General features: G+C 38.6%; 1 protein-coding gene across 34 annotated transcripts in view; it reads right to left on the bottom strand.

The window, feature by feature from the left end:
• The window catches only part of LOC105491024 (pseudopodium enriched atypical kinase 1), a 305,249-nt gene that overhangs the window by 61,313 nt on the left and 216,144 nt on the right, over positions 1-27,792 (bottom strand). For all 34 annotated transcript variants that reach the window (XR_011626306.1, XR_011626305.1, XM_011757117.2 and 31 more), the window contains one exon: positions 1,881-5,130. Coding sequence is in view for 32 of the 34 variants with exons in the window: in XM_011757117.2 (XP_011755419.2) it covers positions 1,881-5,017 (3,137 nt within the window). In the remaining 2 variants the exon portion in view is untranslated. The remainder of the gene's footprint in view (positions 1-1,880; positions 5,131-27,792) is intronic.

Here is a 27,792-nt window from a genome sequence, read left to right as displayed (position 1 = left end):
CCATTTGCTGTTTAAACTGCCCCTTTTCTAAATAAAACAGTCACCTGAAATACATGGTGCTTTTTTTTTTGAGATGGAGTTTCACTCTTTTCGCCCAGGCTGGAGTGCAATGGTGTGATCTTAGCTCACTGCAACCTTCACCTCCCGGTTCAAGTGATTCTCTTGCCTCAGCCTCCCAAGTAGCTAGGATTACAGGCGCCTGCCACCACACCCAGCTAATTTTGTATTTTTAGTAGACATGGGTTTCACCATGTTGGCAAGGCTGGTCTCCAGCTCCTGATCTCAGGTGATCGCCCGCCTTGGCCTCTCAAAGTGCTGGGATTACAGGTGTGAGCCACCACACCTGACCTTGAAATACATGTATTTTATTACTACTGGAGTACATTCTGTCATTGAATACCTTACCTTGGAATATAACATTCAACTACCAATGACAAGACTACTTTTTCTAGGACTATCATCCTAGTTGCTTTGTTACTACAAGGATTGAAGGAAAACAGGGACTTGTTAGCATTTTGACAACAATTTGGAGGTATGTGAAAAGCTCATTTTAGTAAAGAATGTATATAAAACTTCCTAGCATTTTGCTAGGAAAAGTAAAAGCATTAAGTGTTCACTTCATTTTTTATTATACTTTTCTAAAGAAAAACGGGTAAATCTGCCCCATCCATCAGAATTTGCGATGTTTTGTCGGAAAGAAGGCCAGGCCAGGTAGAGGTTTACTTTAAGTCAGGAGGGAGAAGGACTCAGAATCAGATGAATGGAGTACTCAGGGCATATCCTTGTTTAAGAATAAAAAGGACAGGAAGTATAGGGAAATCATCCTATTTGTCACCAACTTGGGATAAAAGTTCCTTGTTTTTATTGGCAGTTAATTCATTTTGTTTACAATATAAATAAGAAAGAAAAACTTAGGCTTCCAAAAACATATGTGTTTATGTGAATGATTACAAGTGAGAATATAACAATTTTGACCGATCTTGTGTTTGTTAAGAATGCAACATTATAAGGAGGATACATGCTTTAGAATGAGACAGATTGAGGTTTGAATTCCAGCTCTGACAAGTACTAGCTTTGTGACTCTGTTCAATTGTTAACTTCCAAGGTTTTCAGTTTCCTTATCTGAAGAATATAGCAAATTTATAAGGATTTGAGATAAATATTAATATATACCTTACACAGAACAGGTGATCAATAAATAGCTACTAAGGTGTTAAAGAAAATGAATGCCTAGAGAACTGATTTGGGTATGCAATCTGTCTAGCTGAACCAAGGATTATAGTACTGGGTCTCAGTCTCAATACTCAACTTCTCCTATTTCACCCACATGCTAAATAACTATAAATTGCTTGCTTACCACCCTCCATTTTTTTCCACAACATTTGGAAGGACAGAAAGAGACAGCAATAAAAAAACAAACATTCCCTTAAAATAAGTAATGCATATAGAGATAACACCTTCATAAAAAACAAAAAGAATTGCTGGAAGAGTTTTATTTCATTTACAGTGAGGGAAAGAATAGTATTACCATTTATTCATTTGATCCTGTTTCTTCCTCACACTACCATCACATTTCAAAACAACATTTTATCGCTATTAAGGTGTTACGGATTTGCTTTTCTATGTTAAAGTTCCTCTGCATTCACCAGAATGCAGTAGGCTACTTAAGCCAAAGATCCAGGACTATAAACCTTGTTCAGTACAATAAGCTCACTTTAATACTATTCTAATCTTGGAATGCAGTTATAAAGATAGATGATGGCCACAGAGTGCTACTTACAAACAGAAATGGCTCTTATGCAATCTTAAAAGATATAAAAAACTTAGCACCTGAGAATGTGTTAAAAAATTCCCATATTCTGCCAGTCTATTTTACATACCTGAGAATCTTTTTAGGAATCTGTGATGGAGAAGAATGACCCCTCTTCTTCTTCTCTGAGTCCTGTAGTAATGCATTCTCTGCTCTACCCTTCTCCATGACTGCTGCCTGGTCTGCCCCAGCCTTGCTCTGATCCACACTGAGCTGGCCTTGAGCAGGGTCACACCTGTACATGAAGACAATGGCTGGTTTCTCACTGGACTCTCCTTTTGCCTCTGTGAACCAGTGATGGCGCTGAACTGGAGGAGGAGGCAGCATGTGAATGACGGTGCCATCCAGGCCCACCAGTTTCCCTTTCTCTCGCTCTTTCTCTTTGTCATCCTCCTCATCTGTTTTCCGACGGCGGAAGAAGCTTTTAAATGATATCCAGCGCTTGGGCTTTGCATCAGCTGCCCGCCTGCTGCCTTCAGAGTGCAAAACTGATTCAGCTTCTGTTGACCTGGTAGGGCTGGTTGGCTTGGTCCAGTTGGTGAAATGCCTCTGCAAAAGGTTACTTGCATGGTAAGGAGAGGAAGTAGAGCGTGGTGGGGGAAAGGGAGGTGGTGGCTCACTCTGGGGGCTAGTCACTAATTTGGAGGGAGAAGGGGTGACTGGCTTTATGGATGGGTCTTTCTGTACTTTGGTGGTAAGACTGTCTGTGGTCTGAGGTGCTTCAGCCTCACCACTAGGCTGAGATGTAAAGAGAGATTTCGGCCGGACTGGCGTACTCTTAGGTGTACTCTTAGCAACATCAGCATCTGGAGGAATGGCATAAAGCTCTTCCACACTGCAAGCTTTAGGGCCAGATTGAGGTGTTTCTGGAGGAGACTGTGGGGGTTGGATTGAAGCCACGATCTGCGAAAGCACTGTGCTTGCTTTCTCTCTGGTGCTGCTGCTGCCCACCATCTGAGACTCCTGAGTGCCTTCTGTTTTGGCCGCAGGCTCTTGAGTGGTTCTCTGGATCTTTGCTGGGGAGCTGTGACTGGAACTATAGCTTCTCTGTGGCGAAGACTGACCTCTGTTGAGACAGTTGTTAAACTCTTGAACCTTCTGAGCCACTGAGCCCCTTTTACGCTCTGTGCTGTTTGAAAACCCTTTAGTTTGAAGACAGTCAGTGGTTTTGCTAGTGGTGTTATCAGGCACTTTGCTTTCAGTTTCTATTTCTTCATAAGTATGGCTTATTACACTTGTGGTTTTTTCCTTCACTGAGAGTTCTCCACTTGTTCCCAGAAAACTTTTGTAGATAGCTAGATTGTCATATGCATTTGGATTGATAACAATGGGAACTTTGATAGCATTTTTGGAACTCCGAGCATAACTTGGCTCATCATGAATGATAATTGGAAAAGGTGGCATACCAGCATTGTTATAACTATTGAATTTTATTTCAGACAAATTAGGTGACTTAACAGGGATGGTTTTAGAGGAAACGTTTGTAGCTGTGGGTGATGTAGGTGCTGATTTGTGACAGTTTTTCCTTGGAGGAACATTTGGTCCAGTTCCACTAGTAATTAGTTCCACTTTAGGTATCTTTTGTCGTGGACTGGTGCTAGAAGTCCATACTTCCTGGTATCGAATTGCACTGGATTTTTGGAAATGGGCACTTATTTGTCCTGGTGTCAATGAAGATGACGTAACTGGAGAGTTTGGAGTAGATGAGCTTTTTGTCTTGGGGCTGTTAACAGGGCCCTCGAGGTGCTCACTGGCCATGGCTGCTGACACATCCACGACAGTATATGGCTTGCACAATGGCTGTTCCAGATTCACAACTCGGTAGGGTTTTGCTTGCTCTTCTGTGGGGACAAGGTTTATGGTTACTGCTTGCCCAGCAACATCTGTAGAGGCTTTACTTTCTTCCTTCTCAGTTTGTACAGCAATCTTGCCATCCTTCTCTTCTAATCGGAGAGCAAGGACTGCTTTGTGGGTCTCTGGAACTTTTATTGAGCTTTTGGAAGCTTGTGATGAATCTTTATCCTGATTATTACTAGAGGGACTTTCATAATTGGGCTCAATTTCCTTCATGTCCTTAGAATCTCCTGGGTTACCAGGAGATATTCCCCCATTACAAATCTTCTGGGATAAACTACTGGCTGTCTCAGAACGTGATTCTTCTGTTAAAGAAGAATCTGGTGATGTGGAGTCAGATGACACCATGCTCTGAATGCTTCCTTGTCCATAAGAGACCACCGAATTTTCCTCATAACCATTTAGGATTTCATCATAGCTGTCATCATAGTCCACAGCACAGATTCTCTGCAGAGACTTGTTGCGCAGGGGGATGGTATTCCATTTTTTGTCCACAAAGAATCGAACAGGAGACAAAGTGTTTGCTCTGAAGTTGGCAAAGCGAGGTTGCCCTCTCATGCGAATCTCCATGGCCAACAGCTCTTCATCACTCTCATCCCAACTCTCGTGCTCCTCCTCCATGTTACTGAAAAGTGCATCCTCTTCACTCTCCTCGCCACTGGAAAACTCTGGGTAACAGAACCGGCCCCCTTCATTACTAATCACTTCCGTGCTCCCACTCAGAATAACACGCTTGCCCTGAGTATCCTTTATCCCACCTATCATGCAACTTGGTGGAAGCTTTCTTTCCAATGATCGTTTATAGCAATCATTTATTCTTCCCAAGAATGTTTCTCTGGAGTTTGTTTCATTTCCTCTTATCTGAGGGGCAGTATCTAAGCCTGCTATCTCCTTTAACACTTCAGTTAGTCCATTATTGTTATTTGACATCTTCTTCGCAGTATCATTATTGCCGTAAGGCTTAGGAACATGGCTAATTCCTTCGTCATCTTCATTATTATTGTTAAGTGGTTTCTGACTCAAGGCAGCTCTGTTTCGGTTCCACTCTATGATAACAGGTTTGTTCTCACAGTGTTCTTGGATGCCAAACTCACCACATATACTTTGCCCATCTGCCACTATCATAGTGGGCTTCACAGCTATAGTGGGTTTTTTAGCCACAGGAGGCCGGAAATTTCCGGTGTTCCTGATGCGGTGGTTATTACTGTGATTGGCATTAGTTTTCACATTGCCATGGGTGATGGGTGCCTTCTCAGGGTCTGGGGGGAGCTGGTGCAAACTTTTAGGTTTAAAGCAATTCTTGCATTCACCAGGTTTCCAGACGTGTTCAGTAAAGGTGTTACAAGCAGACATTTTTAAAAACAGAACTTCACAGACAATGTTTTCTTTCAGTGCATGACAAAACTTTCATCTGTTAGTTTTCACTTCCCCTATGTGTTACAGCAGCTCTTCTAAGAATGATCAATCTGTGGAGGGGGAGAAAGAAGAAAAAAGTCTGAATGAAAAAGGCACTATGAGACTTACCATTATTAGTGACTTGAAAAAACTGACCCCACTCCTAAACTTTTCCTTAAATTAAAAGATTGAGAGCTAAACTAATTTGGGTACTTCAAAATTTTCCTTTAGTTGATCAGCATATTGGAAAGTGAGCTTTTTAACCATAATTTTATGTACTTTTATCAAACCATACGTAATCTTCAGCTTGATGTCTCTGTTGTAATGATTCTGTGAAATGAATCATTACATCCCTCCCAGAAATGCCTTTGATACCACTCCTTCTGTTATCCACCATTTTCTCTAACACTTCCCAGGCCACTATAGGTTCCTCTTCTTCCACCTACCCTTGTACATTTTAGACATTTCACAGACTCCTCAATCTCAATGCATTGAAAATGAGGCCTCAGGGCTGGGTGCGGTGGCTCACGCCTGTAATCCCAGCATGTGGGGAGGCAGGCCAAGGTGGGAAGATCACTTGACCCTAGGAGTTCAAGACCAGCCTGGCTAACATGATAAAACCCCATCTCTAAAAAAAATATAAAAATTAGCTGGGTGTGGTAGCACACGCCTATAGTCCCCGATACTCAGGAAGCTGAGGCTGGAGGATTGTTTGAGGCTGGGAGGTAGAGGTTGCAGTGGGCAGATTGTGCCACAGTACTCCAGCCTGGGTGACAGAGTAAGACCTTGTCTCAAAAAAAAAAAAAAAAAAAAAAAAAAAAAATGCTGAAAAGAAAAGCAGGGGCCAGATCATGCAAGGCCTTTTAGGCTTTTAAAGATTACAGAGTTTATCCTAAGAGCAGTGGGAAGCCACTGAAGGGTTTGAATAGGGGAAACAACATAATCCAATTTGCATTTTAAAAAGACAGCTCTGACTAAAACCCATGATATTCTTAGGTATGTAAGTCCAACAAAATATGTGTAAAATCTAGAATCTATATGAGCAAAACTACAAAACACTGATAGATGAAGGGAGGAAGAAGGGGGAAAGGTAAGCAAATTATAGCCCAGAGGCCAAATGTAGCTCATTCCTGTTTTCATATCCCGAGGTTAAGGATGCTTTTTATGTTTTTAAATGGTTGGAAACAAATCAAATGGAGAATAATGTTTTGCAACAATTGAAAATTATATGAAATTCTAAATACAGTACCCACAAATAAAGCTCCATTGGAACGCCGGTCACACTCATTTGTTTACATACTCATTTGCCTATGGCTGCTTCTGTGCTACAATGGAGAGATAAGTAGCTATGACATGTGTGACACATAGACTGTATGCTTCACTTTTGCTGCTTTGTGGCACTCTACAAATTGCAGGATTTTCACTGGTGCATCTATCAGCTGTGTGAAATGACATTTTTCAAAGATAATACATAAAATTATGAAATACCTAAAATTTCATTACAGATATGCATTAATAGATGAACATTTGTAATCAATTTTGATGAGAGGAAGTACTAACTTTGAATCCCCATCCAGCAAAATGTTATCTTCCCCAAAATGGAATTTTATTCTTCTCACTAGCAAACCTCTGTTATAAAATATTGTACCTAATTATATTTTGCATTTTATCAAAAAAATTTGCAGAAAAAAAAATAATGATAAGAGAATGAAGACAAGCCCCAGAGTAGGAGAAATTCTGTGAAACATTCATATCTGACAAAGGACTTTGTATCTGGAATATATAAAGAACTTTCAAAACTCAATGAAAAGAAAAACCCAATAAAAAACGGGTAAAAGATCTGAGCAGACACTTAACCAAATATATACGATTTTTGATTTTTTTTTTTTTTTGAGATAGGATCTCGCTCTGTCACCCGGTCTGGTGTGCAGTGGTATGATCACAGCTCACTGCAGCCTCAACCTCCCTGGCTCAATCAGGCCTCTCACCTCAGCCTCTGGAGTAGCTGGGACTATGGGCGCATGCCACTATGCCTGGCTAATTTTTCTATGTTTTTGTATAGATGGGGTTTCTCTATGTTGTCCAGGGTGGTCTCAAACTCCTGGGCTCAAGGGACCCACCTGCCTTGGCCTCCCCAAAGTGTTGTGATTATAGGCATGAGACACTGTGCCCGGCCAAATCCATCCAAAGATGGATTACATGGATTACATTCAAAAATATTGTAGTAAATAAAATTTACAATATTTTAGTAAACATAATTAGCCATATGGAAATGCAAATTAAAACTACAATGTGCTACCACTACACGTTTATTAGAATGGTTAAAATAAAATTAAAACAAAAACATCTGATGCTAGCGAGGATGTGAAGCAATTGAAACTCTCATATATTGCTGGTGGGAATGTAAATGGTTCAAGTATTCTGAAAAACAGTTTTGCGGTTTCTTATAGAGTTAATCATAAACTTACCTTGGAGCCCAGCAATCCCACTCCTAGATTTACCCAAGATAAATAAAAACTTTTGTTTACACTAAAACAAATACACAAAGGTTTACAGCCAAAAGCTGGAAACAATCTAAATGTTAGGTGGCAGTGGTTACACAACTGCATACATTTGTCAAAACTCACAGAACCCGCCTGGCGCGGTGGCTCATGCCTGTAATCCCAGCACTGTGGGAGGCCGAGGTGGGTGAATCACTTGAGGCCAGGAGTTTGAGACTAGCCTGGCCAACATGGTGAAATCCTGTCTCTACCAAAAATACAAAAATTAGCCACGCATGGTGGTGTACGCCTGTAATCTTAGCTACTCAGGAGGCTGAGGTATGAGAATTGCTTGAACCTGGGTGGCGGAGGTTGCAATGCGCCAAGGTTGCATTGGGCCACTGCACCGCAGTCTGAGAGTCTGCCTCAAAAAACAAACAAACAACTCATAGAACCACACACTTAAAAAAGGTGAATTTTACTACATGTAAATTTACCCTCAATAAACCTGACTTTAAAAAGACAGCTCTGCTGCTATGTAGAAAATGGACTTGGGAAGAACAGGACAGGAGGCTTAAAGGACTGACATAGGCAAACTAAGATCTGATGAGGATCTAGACTAGGATGTGGTGTCAGGGAAGGCAGAGAAACACGCAGGAATGACTGGATTCTGAAGAGTAAAAGGTATTGAGGTTTTGGGTTTATGTATTCAAATGACTTGTGGAGCCATTTACTGAGATGACAACATTGGAGGAGGTGCAACTTTTGAAGGGAAGATTATGAGTCCATATTTTGTCACCCTGCATACAAGAGAGTATATGAATTTAGAAGTCTGAAACATGGATGAGAATTCTGTGGTTCTCATCTGCTTAGGAATTACTAGTATAGAGATATTTAGGCTGAAAAGAAAATAGTGAGCTAAGGAGGTGGCCTTGGTGGGTGAACCAGGGAGAAGGGGCTAATTCCTCTCCCCTAACTGAAAACTAACAGCCAAGGTGTGATGACACAGAAGCCAGATGAGGAAATGTCGTGAAGGAGAAAGACAATAACTATTTCAAATGCTGCTGAGAGGTAACAGAAAATGAGGACTTACATACATGCCCACTGGACTTGGCAATGTGAGCTCATCAGTGACCTTAGCATGAACTATTTGGTTCAGGTGGGGATGGAAACCAGACTGCAGTAAGTTGAAGAATGAGGTAACAGAGCAATCGTAGATAACTTTTGGAGAAGAGTAGGCAGGAAGGAGAAGCAAGAAGGAGCTAGGAGGATGGAGGTCTAGAAAGGATTTTCTTATTTTAAGATGGGAGGACCTAGATAATGCTGAATGGTAATATTGGGGAAAGATACAGGCCAGGATGAGAGGCTGAAAAAACAGGAAAGAGGGAAGAATCACAATACTTAGAATGTTAAAACTGTGCAGGTTGCTAATTCAATTGTGTTTTATGGAAAAAGGAATTGAAGCCTAGAAGAGAAAGTGAGTTTCCTAAGGATGCACAGTAAATAAAAAAGACCCAGAACTGGGACTCAAGGCTACGACTATCTACAATATGTTTTGTTTTTACCTTTTTTGGTAGATATTTTTTTCTTTTGTTGTATATATCACTGTGGAAACTCAGAAAAGCATAAAGAAAACAGAAACCATATGTAAACCTATTATTCAGAAATAACTTCTATTAACAGTTTGGGGCAGTTCCTGTCAGTCACCAAGAATTTAAATTAAAAAATTCCCTGTATACTTAGCACTGTGCAGCACTGAATACAAAAAAGAAAAAGGCATCTTGGCATAATATCTTGTTAACTAAGTTAAACAGACCTCTAATAAGAGTGGGATTAAGTTTTCTCTTTGTAAGTTCTACAATGTATTTGCTTTTTCAAAGACTAGCAGGTAATAGTAAAAATAATTCCCCACTTTGAGCAAAAGTGAGTTAATTCAGTCAAAAGATGGCTAAGTTGATTAGCAGCTATCACTTATCAACAGAATAGCCAAATGAGACTCACCAGGAAGACCATTTGATTATGTTAGTGTTGTGTGCACTAGAAACCCATCTTTCATATGACATTCGTTTACAAGTTTGTGTCCATCTGTATTCATCTGGTATAAAACTGAGACATGAACCAAGCAAACACCTTTAGCAAGCACCAGATGGAGCTGCTGTCTAAGCCACAAAACCTTAACTACGAGGGCTTCATTTTAAACACTAACTGTGTTTGGAGACAAAGAGGTGCACTTAAAGACACTGTCAAAACTATTTTAACCTACAACAGTTTCATAGAGGGGGAAGCTGTACCAGATGCAGGTCTGTCCAAAGAGCAATCCTTGGGTTTTACAGCCTTTGTGAAATGACTTCAATGGCAATCAATAACTAGCAGCTTTCCCTGCTCAACACCAACACTCCCCAAACGGGAAACTCCAGTCTCCAAAGTTATGCTTGAGAAATAAGAAATGTGTCTCCTGAGGCACTTACACAAGGAAATAAAACAGTCTATCCTGGTGTCTTCTATTTATTTGCCAGAACAGGTCTGATACAGAGCACCCAAATGGAATGTTTGATAAGAAAAGCTCATTTACCTCCACATTCCTCATAATCTCAAAGCAAATCTTCTAGATGAAATAGTCTATGGGAGAGTTTAATGGCTGAAGCTGCCCCTAGGAGATAGCCAGGATTCCATGATCTAAAATCCTATTTCATATTTGACAGTTTTCAGGACCAAAGCTCTTCAGGCTATAGATGAAGCTATTCAAGAGTGGCCTATTTCACTTCAAGTCATGACAGCTTTTTAAGAACCTATTACTGTTTTTTATTCTCTGTACTGCCATACAATGACAATAATTAGTTTGCTTCTAGTCCAGCAGTTTCAGGCAGATTTGATACCAAAACAAACAAACAAAAAAACCCCCACAAAAATACAAAAAACAACAAACAAATCCACAATGGATTTCAGTCTTGAAATAAACTGGCCAGCAGAAAGAGCTGGAGCTCCTCAAGCTGGATTCAATTTCCGTTAGTGAAGAAAAGGCAAGTATGTAGGTGGGAGATTAAACACCATACATACAGCATTTCCTAAAGGCACCCAAGGAGAATCTGTTAATAATAAAGAAGGACGGAGAATGAACTGCTAAGCTCCTTCTCCAATTCTGTGACTACTGAAGGCCATCATCTCTCTCCATAAAATCTGTCACATTGCCATGGAGGCAGAGTCAAGAATCCTCACTGCTGTATGTGGGCTTTTAAGGACACTCTCAGTGAGGATCTAATGCCTGTATGTCATCCCACACATTAGTCCATCTCCGGGATGGTAGGGGACAATTTACAAGTCAAGGTTCTCACTAGGCTTTTGTTATAGAACATGTGGGTCACTTAAAAAAAAGGAAAGGAAAATGTGACAACCATACTCACGTCACTGTTCCCAACCTTTCCTTCTTCCACAGTGAAAAATGCTGACCTGACACCTCAACCAGCTGCCAAACCCTTCAGTATATGACTAAAAGGGTGGGGAGAGGAAGTGAAAGCAAAGCTGCAGGAAGAAGTTTTGCAGAAGATAAAACACAGCTTAAATTTGGTACACAAATGGAAATTCCATGAGTAAAAGAGACTTTCTTGAGATCTGACCGAAAAAAAAAAATTATTGTTCCTTGCTATCACAAGAACATGAGGTTCTCCTATCTAAAAAAGAAACCAAAGTAAAATCTGCTTAATTTTGGAAACTTAACGAAATCTCCAGAAGCCCATTCAGTTCCAATTGTTCTAACCACAACAGTTTTTCTAACAATTCACTGCGCCTGTCACATGGTAGTCATCTCAGAATAAGAATCATGTAACAACAAATGCACCGCTGCAAAGCAGCACCTCTCAGTTTCAACTCATTTTTAAATTCAAACTCTTTCATGATTCAGTTAACTACTACTAATAATTATTATAAACTTGGTAATATCTAGTTTTAAGATTAGAAGTTCCAAAATGTTCCCTGAATCCACTTTAGACCCCTACTTAAGAAGGTAAACATCAGAGAAGAGGTTAAAATATTATCTAATAACAGCCAAGACTCCATAGTACTTTATAGTTTTATTTTATTCATAAGCTTTTTCTTCTGCTTGGAATGTATTTCCTCTAACGCTGTTCCATTTGGTGAAACCCTATTTATCCTTCAAGATGCAGTTTAAATTTTACCTCTGTGATGAAGTTTTGCCTAACTCGATTATACCACATTGTTTTGTAATTATGTAAGTCCCCAGAAGGCAGGGCTAAGTGCTTCTCATCTCTATATCTCTTGAATTGTTTGGAATACATTAGATACTAAATAAATGCTTGCTGAGTAAGAATAATTCTAGTTAGCATTTACTACTAAGTACCAGGTCCTTTACCCATAAAAACTCATAATTCAGCCAGGTGTGGTGGCTCATACCTGTAACCCCAACACTACACTTTGGGAGGCCAAGGCAGGCAGATCACCTGAGGTCAGGAGTTTGAGACCAGCCTGGCCAACATGGTGAAACTCTGTCCATACTAAAAATACAAAAATTAGCCAGCCATGGTGGTGCGCTCCTATAGTCCCAGCTACTCAGGAAGCTGAGGCAGGAGAATCACTTGAACCTGGGAGGTGGGAGGCTGCAGTGAGCTGAGATTGTGCCACTGCACTCCAGCCTAGGCAACAGAGCGAGACTCTATCTCAAAAAACAAAACAAAACAAACACCTCATAATTCTCACAAAACTCTATAATAGACATACTATTATTTGCCCTACTTTACTGATGAAGAAACTGAGATTTGCCCAAGGTCACATAGCTAGTAAATGGCAGAGCCAGGATAAATGCATGCAAGCATGTATGCATGCATAAATGGTATAGCTTCATGGCATCTGGAGGCTGCTTTAAACATAAACATGGCAGTATCTGAAAGAGAGTCCACACAGCAGCAGCAGCACTGTCCACCATAGTGGAATTCCACCATGAATGAAGAAGTGTAAGAAGTAGGCACACCCACACCTTCCCCTCCTCAGCTTTAAGATGGTCAGTCCAGGTGCTCACTGCAGAATAAGCCAGAAGGAAACAAACAGGTATAAACTTAGCTAGTAGGCTGTCTCAAAGTTCTGTTTTTTGTGCTTCAGAGTGTTGAGGAAGTAATATTACGAGACAAATTAAGCATGATCTTTCATCCAGCTCTCCAAGTCAGGAACCGCTCTGATTTGGAGGGCCACTGAAGTGGCTGGTTGAGAGTGAGTTGGTGAGATGTTGCTATCAGTCACCTTTCTCTTTTCCTCCTCTCCATTGCCCTCAACCTCACAGCCAACTGCCAAGTGAAGAAAGCTGGACTGCAGGCTAAATTAGGGAGTCACAGCTGATTGAGATATGAGAAGACAGGGAATAAAAAAGAGACAAAATAAGGGCAGAGCAAGATTCAAATAAGAGAAGGCGGGAAAAAGGAAATTGGGAAGGAAGGAGAAATAAGAAAATAGTTAATGATTCTAAGAAAAAAATCCCTCTTGAATGTTTATAGCCACATAATCAGAGTGAGCAATGTCATTTGCTACCACTCCGCACTCATTTTTGGAGGCTTTATTGTCTTGTGTTACTTTATGTTTGGCAGGAGGTATTATTTTTCCAATTAAATGAAATTTTACCTTTCCCAGCTATAGAAAAGAGTGAACAATACATACTGTAAAACATTTATAATTTAGACTTTTAAAGGGAAAAAGTACTTCTAAATTAATGAAAGTCTGAATTACACAATACTTTGAAGAAATATTGCTTTTGAGGAAATACCATAATAAACTAGTCTTTCCTAGTGCAGGTATTTGGACCTGTTCTAATCAATAAGTTGGAATTATTTTCATAACAGTTGTAAATACATAACTTAAAATGCAGTCAAAGAATACTTCTCACACTGGAATCTGGGATGTGTTTTCAAGGGTTTATGAGTTCTCCCAAAGAGCTGAATATTAAACTGAAAGTAAAGTTTACATCTAAAATAAACTAACGTAAACACAGGCAGGATCGTTGCAATGGCCATATTAACTAAGCACAGCAATATAATTTCCAGGACTACAAATACCTTTCTGTTTCTAATTTGAGCTGGCACCAAGCACACTACTTTAACTGTAAGAAGTAATGAGGAAAGAAAGAGGCTCACTTAATATATAGATGATACAGTTCTACCAAGTAAAGACCAAAATGACATCACGGTGCAACCACTGTGTATTTTACCAATCTTGAATTTTCAATACCCTAGAAAGAAATGTGGCGTAAGAAGAGAGCCAATGGTAATGAAAACTGCAAAATCTAGGGTGGCTGGCAGCCCCTTACCCACATAGTAAGCAGCAATTTAGTTTCAGCAAAACTTCGTCTATTGCATTAAATTGTTGTTAATTTGCATTTCATTAGTTTTGCAGGTTTTTTTTGTGCTTAACTTTCACATTTGTTTTATAGCTAAATGACAAATAAAAGCATAAAGATTTATACCTAACTTTGTTTTTTGTATTTAAGAAAATAATAATAATATATGTCAACACTGAGAGAGTGCAGTTATTTTTTTAAGTTAAAAGAGGTCTATAAATTACTAAAGTTTGAAAAGTAGTGCTTAAAAGCAATATTCTCTTATGTCAGGTAAGCATTCCTCTTGTGATCTTATTCACATTACTAATTTGCTAAGAATATGTTAAAGGAGTATAATAACTATCTATCATCAACAAAGCTCTTGTGAAAATGAATTAAGATAAAATATACAAAGTGCCTAACTCGAAGGCTGATTCATAGTAAGCACTTAATAAATATTAGTTCTTTTCTCCTTTATTAAATCTCTATATCCAGCGGAGGCCAGGAAGGGGTATGATTCCTCTAATCCCCTCCACACATATCCACACCCCATCTTGACATACCAACTGCGCACTTGGGAAGCTATTTCTGTGGGAACACTGTTAACTCTGCTTAGGTTAGACTTCAGTTATCATGGATGATTTAACTGCAAGTTTTAGCTGGCTTGTAAACCTATTTAAGACTTATTGCTTCTACAGGGAAAACATACTCCAAGTTCTGAGCAAGTGACTTGCAAGGAAACTTCAGCATTCCATCTTGGACTTGTGTTTTGCATCAGTTTCAAGAGATGTTGTCAGATTCTATCAGGAAGGAGTTACTGAGCAATAAGGTAATGTGATACTACTTGTGCTTTAAGAATTCAGGTGGAAATAGAAAGAATATATTGACAGGAGGCAAGGTGAAAGGTAATGTAGTTGGTTCAACTAGTATAATACTAGACCAGAGAAGGCTCCAAACTAATATAGTGGCAGTGGGAATTAACAAGCAGGGGCTGATTTGAGAGGCTAAATTGATAATTTTCATCAACTAGTGGGATACTAAGAGTGACTAAAGATGACCCTGAGGTCTGTCTAGATCAAAACCCAGGATCATTTTCCCAGAGGTATACTGAAATGTGGACAATCAAGCCAGCACCAACTGCACTACTTTAACTGTAGAAAATCATGAGACAGATGATGTCTGAAAGGAAACAATAAACATATTCTAAAACCAAGTATGTGATTCAAAATTCTTCCCATTGAGAAATATCCAGATTTTAAATTACTATTTACTTATGTAAACTTGACTCTAAACCTTGACTGCAAGTGGTTTAGTGAGAGCAATAAAGACGATGCAGGAGGCTGAGGGGGATGGGAGGGAGATGAAAAAGGTAAAGTGACAATTCTTTAGTTAGCATTATTTTATTACAGAATAAAGTTAGAAAAATGAGACTTGGGTTTAGTAACCGAAGCGATGAGGCCAGTAATGGACCACGAAGGATGGGAACTGTGACCAGGGCATTCGAGAAGTCCAGATGGCCATGAGCACATGACAATAGGTTTCCACAGGACTGTTCTCAAGAAAACAGCAGAAGCTCAGACTCTGGGGAGTTACTGGATATTAACACATAAGGAGGCCACAGTCTGACAGAGGAAAAACTAAACTATTCCCCAATAAAACTATGTTGGGTCTTAATTCTCCTCATCAGTGAGATACCTACCCGTGGTTTGTATCACTGGACTGCTAAAGTGAGCCCAGACACCTCTCAACGGAAAGTGAGAGGTGGAATGCTAGCCATTATTGAAGAGGTGCTAGGCCCCTGGCCCTTGTGGGTGCCAGAGCACTAGGAGTATTCCATTCCTATCGTAACTACTCACCAATTAGGAGAGCCCTCAGAGGCACAAATGAACAACACTCAAGGGCATTACTAATAAGATATGTAAAAATAGACAACTTACTCAAACTCTCCAGGCCGAATGGGCCTTATCTTTTTTTTAAATGAAAAAAAATTTTTTTCTTTATATTATACAAGTAATCAGAAAATAAAAATATGCAAAGGGCAAATGAAGAAACCCCCAAATCTTACTATATACTCTTCTGTGTCTTTTTGCTGTACACAGATCAAGGTGTATACGCACAGACACACAGATATATTTCACAGAATGAACATGCTGTTTGGTAACAAGAGTACCTTTAAAGTCTTTCCCCAAATTTACAATCTATTCAAAACATTATATACATGCAAATTGGGTTAAAATACCATTTCAAATTATTCAAACACATTTAACAAGAGACAAATGAAGTTGGAGTCAGAGATCTTTAATAACCTGAAACAAAAAGAAGATATATATATATATATATATCTTCATATATATATATATCTTCATATATATATATATCTTCACATATATATATCATATAATAAGAAACACCTCTTCTCTATGGATATAGTTATCTGGCAAGATTACCTATTCAGGATACAGCTGAAAAATAGACAAAGTAGGAAAGCACCTTTTATAGTTTCATTTATAGACTCATTTTATACACAAATTTAATTTGATCAGCTTAGTTTTATTGATCTTGTTTGTACAGAAATAAAGGTGAATGCTCTACTTATAATTTCAAGAATTATAGCTGTCTCTCTCAGGCTGCCTTATTTGTATATCCTCTATCCACTTTACTAGGAACCAAATGAGACTCTAATGTTAATTTGTTTGAGTGGAGATACGTGTCCACCGCTCTTTTAAAAAAGGTACCCAAACGTCCTTTTCGCAATTATCCTTTTAAAAAGACTCTAGGCCAGGTGTGGTGGCTCACACCTGTAATCCCAAAACTTTGGGAGGCCAAGGCAGGTAGATCACTTGAGGTCAGGAGTTCGAGACCAGACTGGCCAACATGGCGAAACCCCGTTTCTACTAAAAATACAAAAATTAGCTGTGCATAGTGGTGCGCGCCTTGTAATCCCAGCTACTTGGGAAGCTGAGGTGGGAGAATTGCTTGAACCCGGGAGGCAGAGGTTGCACACTGAGCAGAGATTGCACCACTGCACTCCAGCCTGGGTGACACAGTGAGACTCTATCTCAAAATAAAATAAAATAAAATGAAATAAAATAAAATAAAATAAAATAAAATGACTCTCTCGCCATCTCTTCTGTGATCTTGTCTATTCCCAAATATTTAAGGGTGGAATAACTTTCCAGAGTTTGCCATATAACATATACTTTATAACCTATATTCCAGAATTATACCTCTTGCTCCTGTTGTCTGAAGCTCCAGACTTTGGCTGCCTACTAGACCTTTCCAAACTCAACTAATTACATCTTTGCTCCAAAACACAGTATGCTCAACCTTTTTCTAGGTACCATAACAGTGAATGGTATCAAAACATTGGCAGACATTCAGACTGGTTCAACTTTTGACTCCTCCTGGTCCTTCTTATGCTATATCCAATCAATTGCCAGGTTTTGTCTTTCCTAATCTGTCCTCTCCCTTTGATCCATCTAGCTATAACTTGAGTCCTAGATTTTCATTGCTCTTTGTCTGAAATACTGAGATAGTATATTTTGTGTCCTAATTCCTCTAAAATACAGCTCCTTACTACTTTAACTCTCCACAAAGCCATTAATTGTTCTAAGTTGCCTATATAATACATTTAAACTCCTTAGAATAAAATTTAATGCTTTTTGTGATCTGTTACTGACTTACCATTTTTTAAAGCTTCATTATCTCCTCCATGTCCACTCATACAACAATTGTTCAAAATCCTATAGATCTTTTGATTCTCCAGTCAAATTTTAATTCCCCTGTGAAGTCTCACATCCTCCTCTTAGAATTAACTGCTCCCTTCCCCAAATTCCTATCATATGGCATTTGCATACCTTACCCCACCCCCTGACCCCCACTAGTCTTAGCTCCTTGAATGCAGGAGATATATCTTATTCAGTCTTGGCACTGTATGTTTCTTGAACAGATAAATAAATGATGCTCTGCTATCTGGTTTCATAGACCAAAATAACTTAGAAGGAGACAGCAGCATTCAGACAGAAGTGGCAAGTGACAACTACCTGACAGCAAAGGGAGAGAAAGAAAAATACAAGAACCAAACTTAAGAACTGAAAAAGCTTTTCCATGTGGGCAAATAGCCCTATATCCCTTAAGGGCATCACCATATTTTAGAATAGCACTGTAATTGATGTTGACACCAATTAGAGTAAGATAGCAAGAAAATGTTAAATTATGTTCGGTGTTCTGTGTTTAAGAAGGGAAGAAAACAACTAAAATGTGAAATGTATTCTGGAAAGATTTTCATACAACTTATTTTATTTACTATAAGTTTATTTAATTATAAAATAATTACTCTTTACAGAAAACTATAAAAATAAAGACAGAGAAAAAAAAGCACCCTAAATTTTAGTATGCATTTAAAAAACAATTTAAGTCACATAAGCACCAAATGATTACTCAAACTAAAAATATTTTAATGCTTAAGAGTTCAAACCCACAGTTATCCAGAAATTTTGGCTAACTAGAATTCATTCTTTCAAAGGAACATAGAGAGCTAAAATTTTACTGTATCATTAAAGTTATTATCCCAACTCTTCTGTCTTAACCAGTGACTGGAAAATGATGAGGTGGGAAGGAGATGAGGAAGTGGGGAATAATAACAAAAGATAAAATATAGAAGTTGAGAGAAAAAGAAAGGAACCCAAAATAAATAAAAGGTAGGAGGACAATCAAGACAAGTGAGAGGAAGAACAGAAAAACAGAGAAAGCATAATATCTGAGCAGACACATTCAGTAAAAGGACAGCTCTTCTTTCATTTCCCCCTTTCTTGACTTCTTTTGTTCTAATTGACTTCAGGCTGATGTGTGTAACCTTAGATGCATGCTGAATTCCAATGAAGTCCTCCTACATGTATACTTTATACCAAAACAATTCAGTTAAAAGGATTTTAATTGGTGTGCACCATTCCCTGCAATTTCAACATTTTAAAAATGAATAGTCTCACTAAGTACCAGATGGTGACATGTACTAATTAATCAGGCCTATTCAATGAATGAGCATATTAAAATGAATGCACCTATTAGACATGTGTTGCCGACGCTCCATCCTGAGGAAGTCTCCCCTCGAATGAGTGCTCATGGAAGGTGCAGATTTACTGTGCAATACTCACAAGTGTCTCCTGCAATTATTTGCAGTAGCAATGCCATCACTCTTGTGTCTCCCTCCAGATCACTCGATATTTCATGCTAAGCAGCTGGTGAGCCTTGCTATCCCTGTATAATCTGTTTAACCTCTGTAAGCAAGAGCCAGCTAAATATTGGGTCTACAGTGTTTCTACTAAAGTGAAGGTCTTACAAACTCATCAAGGTCATTTGTTAAATGGACAATGGGTGAGGGACAGATCAAATGAGGCTCTTGATCCAACTCTCTTCCTCCTCAATTTGTCTGTCAGTCAGTGAAAGCCTGAGCACTGCTAGCTTAAGGAATAAAACAGTGCAAATGGCAATCCTGCATGACAGGCTGCCATGCTCTGATTTTCCTGAAATGTTGTTAGCATTGGAGAGAAAGGTATATAATAACCTACTGGTAGGTCTCAAAATCCTACTAGGTACTCTTTTTTGAATGTGACAGAAATCTTAGAAGTCATTAGTTTTCTTAGCTCCTCATACTCATCACTCTTCTATTTTATACTATCTTGGATCACCATAATTTCAAATGCATTCTAATAGTAGGAAATTCCCCAAATCTCTCTAAATTTACTGAGAAACACTGGCTTCTTATTTGTTGAAGGCACTGAAAACTGAGCAGCTGACTAGGTAGGGAGACAGCAAGGCATACACAAAACATGGACTTTGGAGAAAAAAGGGGTGTTGTGAGACATGCATGTTATCTGGTACACAGCAAGCACTAACAAATGTTAGAGTTCTCCCCCAGATAATAGCAAACGGTAGGAAAAATAATCAACTTGGAGGGAAGCATCACTGAATAACAGCCTAAATATGATTACTTTTAGAGAAACTGAGAGGTTATAATAGAAAATGTGATTTTTTGCTATACTTTAGAAATTAAAGACAATATACTTTAACCTTCTAAGACAGCTTAATTAATTAATTAGCTAATTTACAGACAGGGTCTCACTCTGTCACCCAGGTTGTAGTGCAATGGTGCGATCATGGCTCACTGAAGCCTCCACCTCCCCAGGGTCAGGTGATCCTCTCGCCTCAGCCTCCTGAGTAGCTGGGACTACAGGTGTCTGCCACCATGCCTGGATAATTTTTTTTTTTTTTTTTGTAGAGACAGGGTTTTGTCACATTTCCCAGGCTGGTCTCAACTCCTGGGCTCAAGCGATCCACCTGCCTTGGCCTCCCATAGTGCTGGGATTACAGGCATAAGCCACCACGCCCAGACTAAAACAGCTTGGAAGACAGAATTTTGAGACATTTGTGCTTGTTTCTGATGCATGGCAATAGATATTGCTTAAAATTAGAATATCACCCAAAAGAAAGCTTAGGGAAGGGTAGCCAATGACAGAAACAACAACATTAGTAGTTACCAGAAAAGCCTTCATGACAAAGGCGATTTTATTACTTTCCTTGGGATCTTGCCTAAAAACAAGAGGTGAAATTTAGATATTATTCAAACAGAATTTAATTAATTTGGACATAACTGAAAGTCCAAAATAGCAAGAACATATTCATCAAGAGGTTTCTATGCAATGATTAAATAATCTTTTGAAAGTTTCTGTTACTTTGGTCTAATAATTTTTGGTAGATTTCTGTTACTTTTAAATTTTTGGTTCTACCTTTACTTTTTTTCTACCTTAAATAATATTTTGATACAGTATCTGGCATAGAAATAGGTCTTTATAGGAGTCTTGCATTCTGAAATAAGATAAAACCCAAGAAAACAAGACATCAAAACCAAGTGTAACTCCTAGCCCAAACATTTAAAAGAAAACATGTTAGGGAATGAAGAACTCTGACTAACTGAAAGGAAAGTAATGATTTATAATAATCTAAGTAGACCAAGACAATTTTCAGACTACAATTGGCCCTTGAACAACATGGGTTTGAACTGTGCAGTTTAACTTACATATGGATTTTTTCAATAAATATATTGGAGAATTTTATGATGATTTGTGACAATTTGATAAAACTCACAGACAAACCATCTAACCTAGAAATATTTAAAAAGTTATGAAAAAGTTAGCTATGTCACAAATACATAAAATATATGTAGACAGTATATTTTATCATTTACTATCATAGAGTATATATACATCTATTATAAAAAGTTAAAATTTATCAAAACTTAAATATGAGAGAAATGTAAACCAATGTAAAGATGTAGTATTAAATCATAACTGTGTAAGTATATGAATAACTGCATACTATAATACATACTATACTATTGTAATACTTTTGTAGCCACCTCCTATTGCTACTGAGGTAGCTCAAGTATTGTATCACCTTAAAAGGCCATGTGATGCTAATCATCTCCACATGAACAGTTCATCTCTCCAGTAAATTGTGTATTATAGTAAAAAGTGATCTCTTGAGGTTCTTGTGTATTTATCATATCACATTTGTTTTTAGTGCAATGCTGTAAACCTTAAATAACACCATGGGACCCATATGAAATGCCACCAGTGATGCTGGAGGTGCTTCCAAGAAGCAGAGAAAAGTCATGACACTTTAAGAAAAAGTTGAATTCCTTATTATGTACTGTAGGTTGAGGTCTGTAGCTCTAACTGCCCACCACTGCAAGATAAATGAATCTAGTCTAAGGACCGGTATAAAAAAAAAGAAAATGAAGTTCATGAGCCATCAATGCAGCAATGCTAGCAGGCATGAAAATCTTGCACTTTTTGAGAAATATCTTTTTGTATCATATTGAAAACAGCATTTATGTGGGTGTAGGATTGCTATAAGAAAGGTATACCTATAGACTACAATATTATTCAAGAAAAAGTGAGGTTATTATATGACAACTTAAAGCAAAGGGAAGGTGAAGGAGCTAGAGAATTTAATGTCAGCAAAGGATGGTTTGATAATCCTAGAAAAAGATTTGGTTTAAAAAATGTCAAGATAACAGGAGAAGCAGCTTCTGCCAACCAAGAGGCAGCAGATAAATTCATAGATGCTATTAAGAAAATCCTTGAGGAAGGATATCTGCCTTAGCAGGCTTTTAGTGCAAATGAAAGTGCCCTATTATGGTGGTGGGGGGTGGAGGGGAGAAGCCATAAAGGACATTTATTTCATCTATTTGTATGGAAGAGAAGTAAGCACCAGGATTTAAGGCAGGAAGGGATAGGCTAACTTGACTGTTATGCACAAATGTGGTCAGATTTATGATTGGGACTATCCCTATCTATAAAGCTACTTATCCCCAAGTCTTGAAGAGAAATGATAAACCCCAGCTGCCACTCTTGTTTGTACAGCAAGAAGGTCCGAACGAAAGCCTTTTTCTGAATTGGTTCCATCAATGCTTTGTTCCTAAAGTCTGAAAGTACTTTGCCAGTAAGAGACTGCCATTTAAAGTTCATTTGGTATTAGACAACGTCCCTGGCCACCCAGAATACCATAAGTTCAACACTGTAGATATCAAAGTGGTCTACTCGCCATCAAACACAATGTCTCTAATTCAGCCTCTATATCAGGGGGTCATAGGACCTTTAAGGCTTATCATGCAAAGTACCATGTGGAAAGGACTGCCAACATTGCGAAAGAGAACTCTGATAAGAGAACACCGTGAAAGTATGGAAGGATTAAACTGTTGAAGATGACATCGTTGTTACAGAAAAAGTTGTGAAAGTCATCAAGCCCAAAACAATACATTTCTCTGGAAAACTCTGTGTCCACATGTTGTACATGACTTCACAGGATTTATGACAGAGTTAATTGAAGAAATCATGAAAGAGACTGTGGATATGGCAAAAATGGTATGGGGTATGTGTGTGTAAAAGATGTCAAGATATGGCTCTTAGCGACATTGAAGAACTAATATACCTCACATCAGAAGAATTTATGGAAGATGACTTGGAGATGACTGCTTCCAAACCAGCACCAAACAATGAAGATGAAGATGTAGAAGAAGCAGTGTCAGAAAACAGACTAAGGTTAGACAATCTAGTAGAAGGATTCTGACGATTCAAGACTGCTTTTGACTTCTTTTACAACATGGACCCTGCTCTATGATACAGGCACTAAACTAAAGCAAACAATGGAAGAAAGATTGGTACTATATAGAAACATTTTTAAAGAAATAAAAATAGCAAAAAATTCAGACAAATTATAACATATTTCCATAAAGTTACATCAAGTGGGCCTGTCTTTCCTGCCTGTTTCCACCTGCTCAGCCTCTTCTGCCTCTGCCATCCTTGAGATAGCAAAACCAACCAATCCTTCTACTTCCTCCTCCTCCTCAGACTACTCAACATGAAGACAAATAAGATGAAGGCCTTTATGATGATAGTTTCACTTAATGAATAGTAAATATATTCTCTTCCTTATGATTTTCTTAATAGCATTTTTCTCTAGTTTACTTTCTTGTAAGAATACAGTATATCGTACATATAGAATACAAAATGAGGGTTAATCAACTGTTTATGTTATTGGTAAGGCTTATGGTCAACAGTGGTCAGGTTTTGGGGGAGTCAAAAGTTATATGCAGATTTTTGACTGTTGCAGGGGGGTCAGCATTCCAACCCCTACATTGTTCAAGGGTCAATTGTATATTCTAAAATTCACCACTCAATGTATGGTCTGTAGCCCCAGACTTACTGAATCAGAATCTACATTTTTACAAGATGCCCGGGTACTTTATAAACATATTAAAGTTTAAGAAGCACTCTACTGAAAAACAGCAAGTTTTATCAAACTGTGAATATAGCATAGTAGCTTCACACTGTACAATTTAAAAGTCCCCTCAATTTGAAAACCATATTCAATATCTAAAAGGCTTTTATTTATTTTGAAAATCTACTCATTTCAGAACTACTGACAACAAAATTAAAGAAGGAGATAAACTGAATAAAGGGCATATTCAATAGAAAGTTTAATGTTAGCAGGTGATTGCTTCATGTTTGAAAGATCTTCCATTAGGGTCAAATGTGCTTCATGTCATTCTGCTTGGCAGTGAAATGGTTACATTTCTTCTTTCTTTCTATACTTTTCCTTCTAACCAATTTTAGATAGTTACTACATACAGACTCATACTTTACCGCAACTTCCCTCTGGAGTAAAATATATTATTTAAAACATTTCTTCATATACTTATACTGTGATGTGAGCTCTTTATCAACTATGTAGATGCTACCAAATGTTTTTAGCATTTCTCCTCAGATTTACATGTCATACACTAAATGTATCAAGTTGAGTTCAAGCAACTCAAGATTATTGTTACTGATTTCAGGGAACAGATTCGTAAAAAGGGGTTTTACCACTCAATGTCTTTCCAACTTTAACACATACATCAACCCTTGGTTTTACTGTATAAATTGATAAGCCTTTGTGTCTTTTCTTTTTTTTTTTTTTTGAGATGGAGTCTCGCTCTGTCGCCCAGGCTGGAGTGCAGTGGTATGATCTTGGCTCACTGCAAGCTCTACCTCCCAGGTTCACGCCATTCTCCTTCCTCAGCCTCCTGAGCAGATGGGACTACAGGCACCCGCCACCACGCCTGGCTATATTTTTGTATTTTTAGTAGAGGTAGGGTTTCACCGTGTTAGCCAGGATGGTCTTGATCTCCTGACCTCGTGATCCATCCACCTCAGCCTCCCAAAGTGCTGGGATTTTACCGGCATGAGCCACCACGCCCGGCCCAAACCTTTGTGTCTTAATGCCACTATTTTCCTATTTCCAAACATCACAGTTTGCTCATAAAGAAATGATCATTTCTGCCTCCCTTTGATTAGTCAAAGGCTCTTTCTAGTGTTGATATACTAGATATACTGCTTGAAGTTCTAGCATATTCCAAATATTGACTTTTCATCATTTTGGTATATATCATATGGCAAAAGCTAATTCAGTCTGTTTTTATGTTAATATGTTCATGGCCACATTCCAAGGAATGCCAGGCACCTTGGAATATAGCCTGTCACTTAGCTAGGGGCATAAATGACTAACTCAGCATTGTATCTTAAAGACAGAAGCAGAAGTAGAATTTCCAACCCTGTGTGAGATGTCATACTTAGATCACACTGGCTCGCTCTGTGCATCTGATTCATCTGCTTTTTGTCAAATTTGGTATTCATTTTAGACTCCAATATTGTTCCAAATCAGGCTAAGCTTTAATATTAATGCAGTCTTCTAGTTAAAGCTGCATGTAATCTAAGACTGGGTGCTGTGCCCTTTTTCATGCAGTTTCACATTTAGCTATTTATAACCTCTATGTTCAAGAAGCATCATGTTTTCTGCCTGGATTTGTGGGGTATTGCTCAATTGTGCATCTTGGAATTTAGCAATAGATTATTTCTCAGATCCTTGAACGACATGGGTTAGGAGTGCCGACCCCTCATGTAATAAAAAATCTGCATGTAACTTTTGACTCCCACAGAACCTAACTACTAATAGCCTGCTGCTGACCAGAAGCCTTACCCATAATATAAACAGTTGATTAACACATATTTTGTACATTGTATGTACTATATACTACATTTTTACAAAAAAGTAAACTAGATAAAGGAAAATGTTATTAAGAAAATCATCTTTGGAGCTGGGTGCAGTGGCTCACACCTGTAATCCCAGCACTTTGGGAGGATGAGGTGGGCGGATCATGAGGTTAGGAGATTGAGACCATCCTGGCTAACACGGTGAAACCCCATCTCTACTAAAAATATGAAAAAAAAATAGCTGGGCATGGTGGCAGGTGCCTGTAGTCCCAGCTACTTGGGAGGCTCAGGCAGGAGAAGGAGAATGGTGTGAACCCAGGAGGCGGAGCTTGCAGTGAGCAGAGACCGTGCCACTGCACTCCAGCCTAGGTGACAGAGAAAGACTCCATCTCAAAACAAAACAAAACAAAACAAAAACAAAAACAAAAAAAGAAAATCACCTTTGGGAGGCCGAGGTGGGCAGATTGCTTGAGCTCAGGAGTTCAAGAGCAGCCTGGGCAACATGGCAAAACCCTGTCTCTACCAAAAATATAAAAATTAGCTGGGTGTGGTGGCGTGCACCTGCAGTCCCAGCTACTTGGTAGGCTGAGATGGGAGGATGGCTTGCGCCCAAGAGGCAGAAGGTGCAGAGAGCTATGATCATACCACTGCATTCCAGCCTGGGCAACAAACCCAGACTCTGTCTTGGAAAAAAAAAAAAGAAAATCATAAAAGAAAATGTATTTATGCATTAAGTGAAAGTGGATCATTGTAAGGGTCTTCATCTTCATTGTCTTAATGTTGAGTAGGCTGAGGAGGAGGAAGAAGGGTAGGGGTTGGTTTTGCTGTGTGAAGAGTGGCAGAGGCAGAAGAGGAGGTGGAAGGGGAGACAAGAGAAGCAGACACTCTCAGCGTAACTTTTATTGAAAAAAATCTGCATGTAAGTGGACCCACGCAGTTCAAACCAGTATTGTTTAATAGTCAATAAAACACAGAGATGATAAAAATCTGGGAAACAGCTGTAAAAATTTAAAAATCATTTATATTATTGCTTGAATAAGTAGGCAAAGCAGAATACAATGATGACGTTTTATTCTTGTGTTTTAAAATCAAGAGCACAACCAGAAGAATAAACACAATTTTGATGAAGAGCAAAATTGGAGGACTGACATTACTCAACTTCAAAACATACTATAAAGCTACAGTAATCAAGACAGTGTGATACTGGTAAAAGAACAGACAAATAGATCAATGGGACAGAACAGATAGCCCAGAAACAGATCCATACAAATACAGTCAATTCATCTCTGACAAAGGACATTCAGTGGAGAAAGAATAGCCTTTTTCACAAATGGCACTGAAACAACTGGACATCCAAATAAAAAAAAAAAAAATCTCAACACAGATACTATATCCTTCACAGAAATTAACTCCCAATGAATCAATGGCCTCAATGTAAAACATAAAACAATAAAACTCCTAAATGATAACATAGGAGAAAATCTAGACAATGTTGGGTTTAGTGATGACTTTTTAGATTTGACACCAAAGGCATGATCATGATCCTTGACAGAAAGCACTGGTAAGCTGAATTTCATTAAAATAAAAAACTTCTGCTCTGCAAAAGATACTGTGAAGAAAATGAGAACACAAGCCACATAGTGATACGAAATATTTGTAACACGTATCTGCAAAGAGGCTGTTATCCAAAATACAAAAAGAACTCTTAATTCTCAACAGTAAGAAAATGAACAACCAATTTAAAAAATGTGCAAAAGACCCGAATAAACAGATAAAGACGATATACAGACAGCAAATAAAAAGATGCACCACACCATATGTTATTAGGGAATTGCAAATTAAAACAGTAAGGTACCACTACAAACCTATTAGAATGTCTAAAATCTACAGTAGTGACAAAACGAAAAGATAGCAGAATGTGGAGCAACAGAAACTTATCCACTGCTGTCAGGAATGCAAAATGGTACAGATTCTTTGGAAGACAGTATGATAATTTCTTGAAAAACTAAACATAACTCTTACCATACCATCCAGCAATCATACTTCTTGGCATTTACCCAAAAGAGCTGAAAACTTATGCCAAACAAAACCTGCACGTAAGTGTTTATAGAAGCAGCTTGGGTGGTGAGAGGAGCAGCAGTGTCCAGGCAGCCCAGCTTCACAAAGGCTCTCATTGCGCCATAGCCCACACGCACCAGGTCATACCCTCCCCACTGCCAACATGCCCAAGAGGAAAGTCAGCTCAGCCAAAGGGACAGTGAAGAAAGAGCCCAAGGAGATTGGCCTGGTGGTCAGCTAAATCTGCTCCTGCAAAAGTAGAAAGGAAGCTAATACCAGCACTTTGGGAGG

The sequence above is a fragment of the Macaca nemestrina genome, chromosome 7 (assembly GCF_043159975.1).
Source record: "Macaca nemestrina isolate mMacNem1 chromosome 7, mMacNem.hap1, whole genome shotgun sequence".
Taxonomy (NCBI): domain Eukaryota; kingdom Metazoa; phylum Chordata; class Mammalia; order Primates; family Cercopithecidae; genus Macaca; species Macaca nemestrina.
The sequence above is the reverse complement of the archived record's forward strand: the minus strand, read 5'-3'. Positions and strand labels throughout refer to the sequence as shown.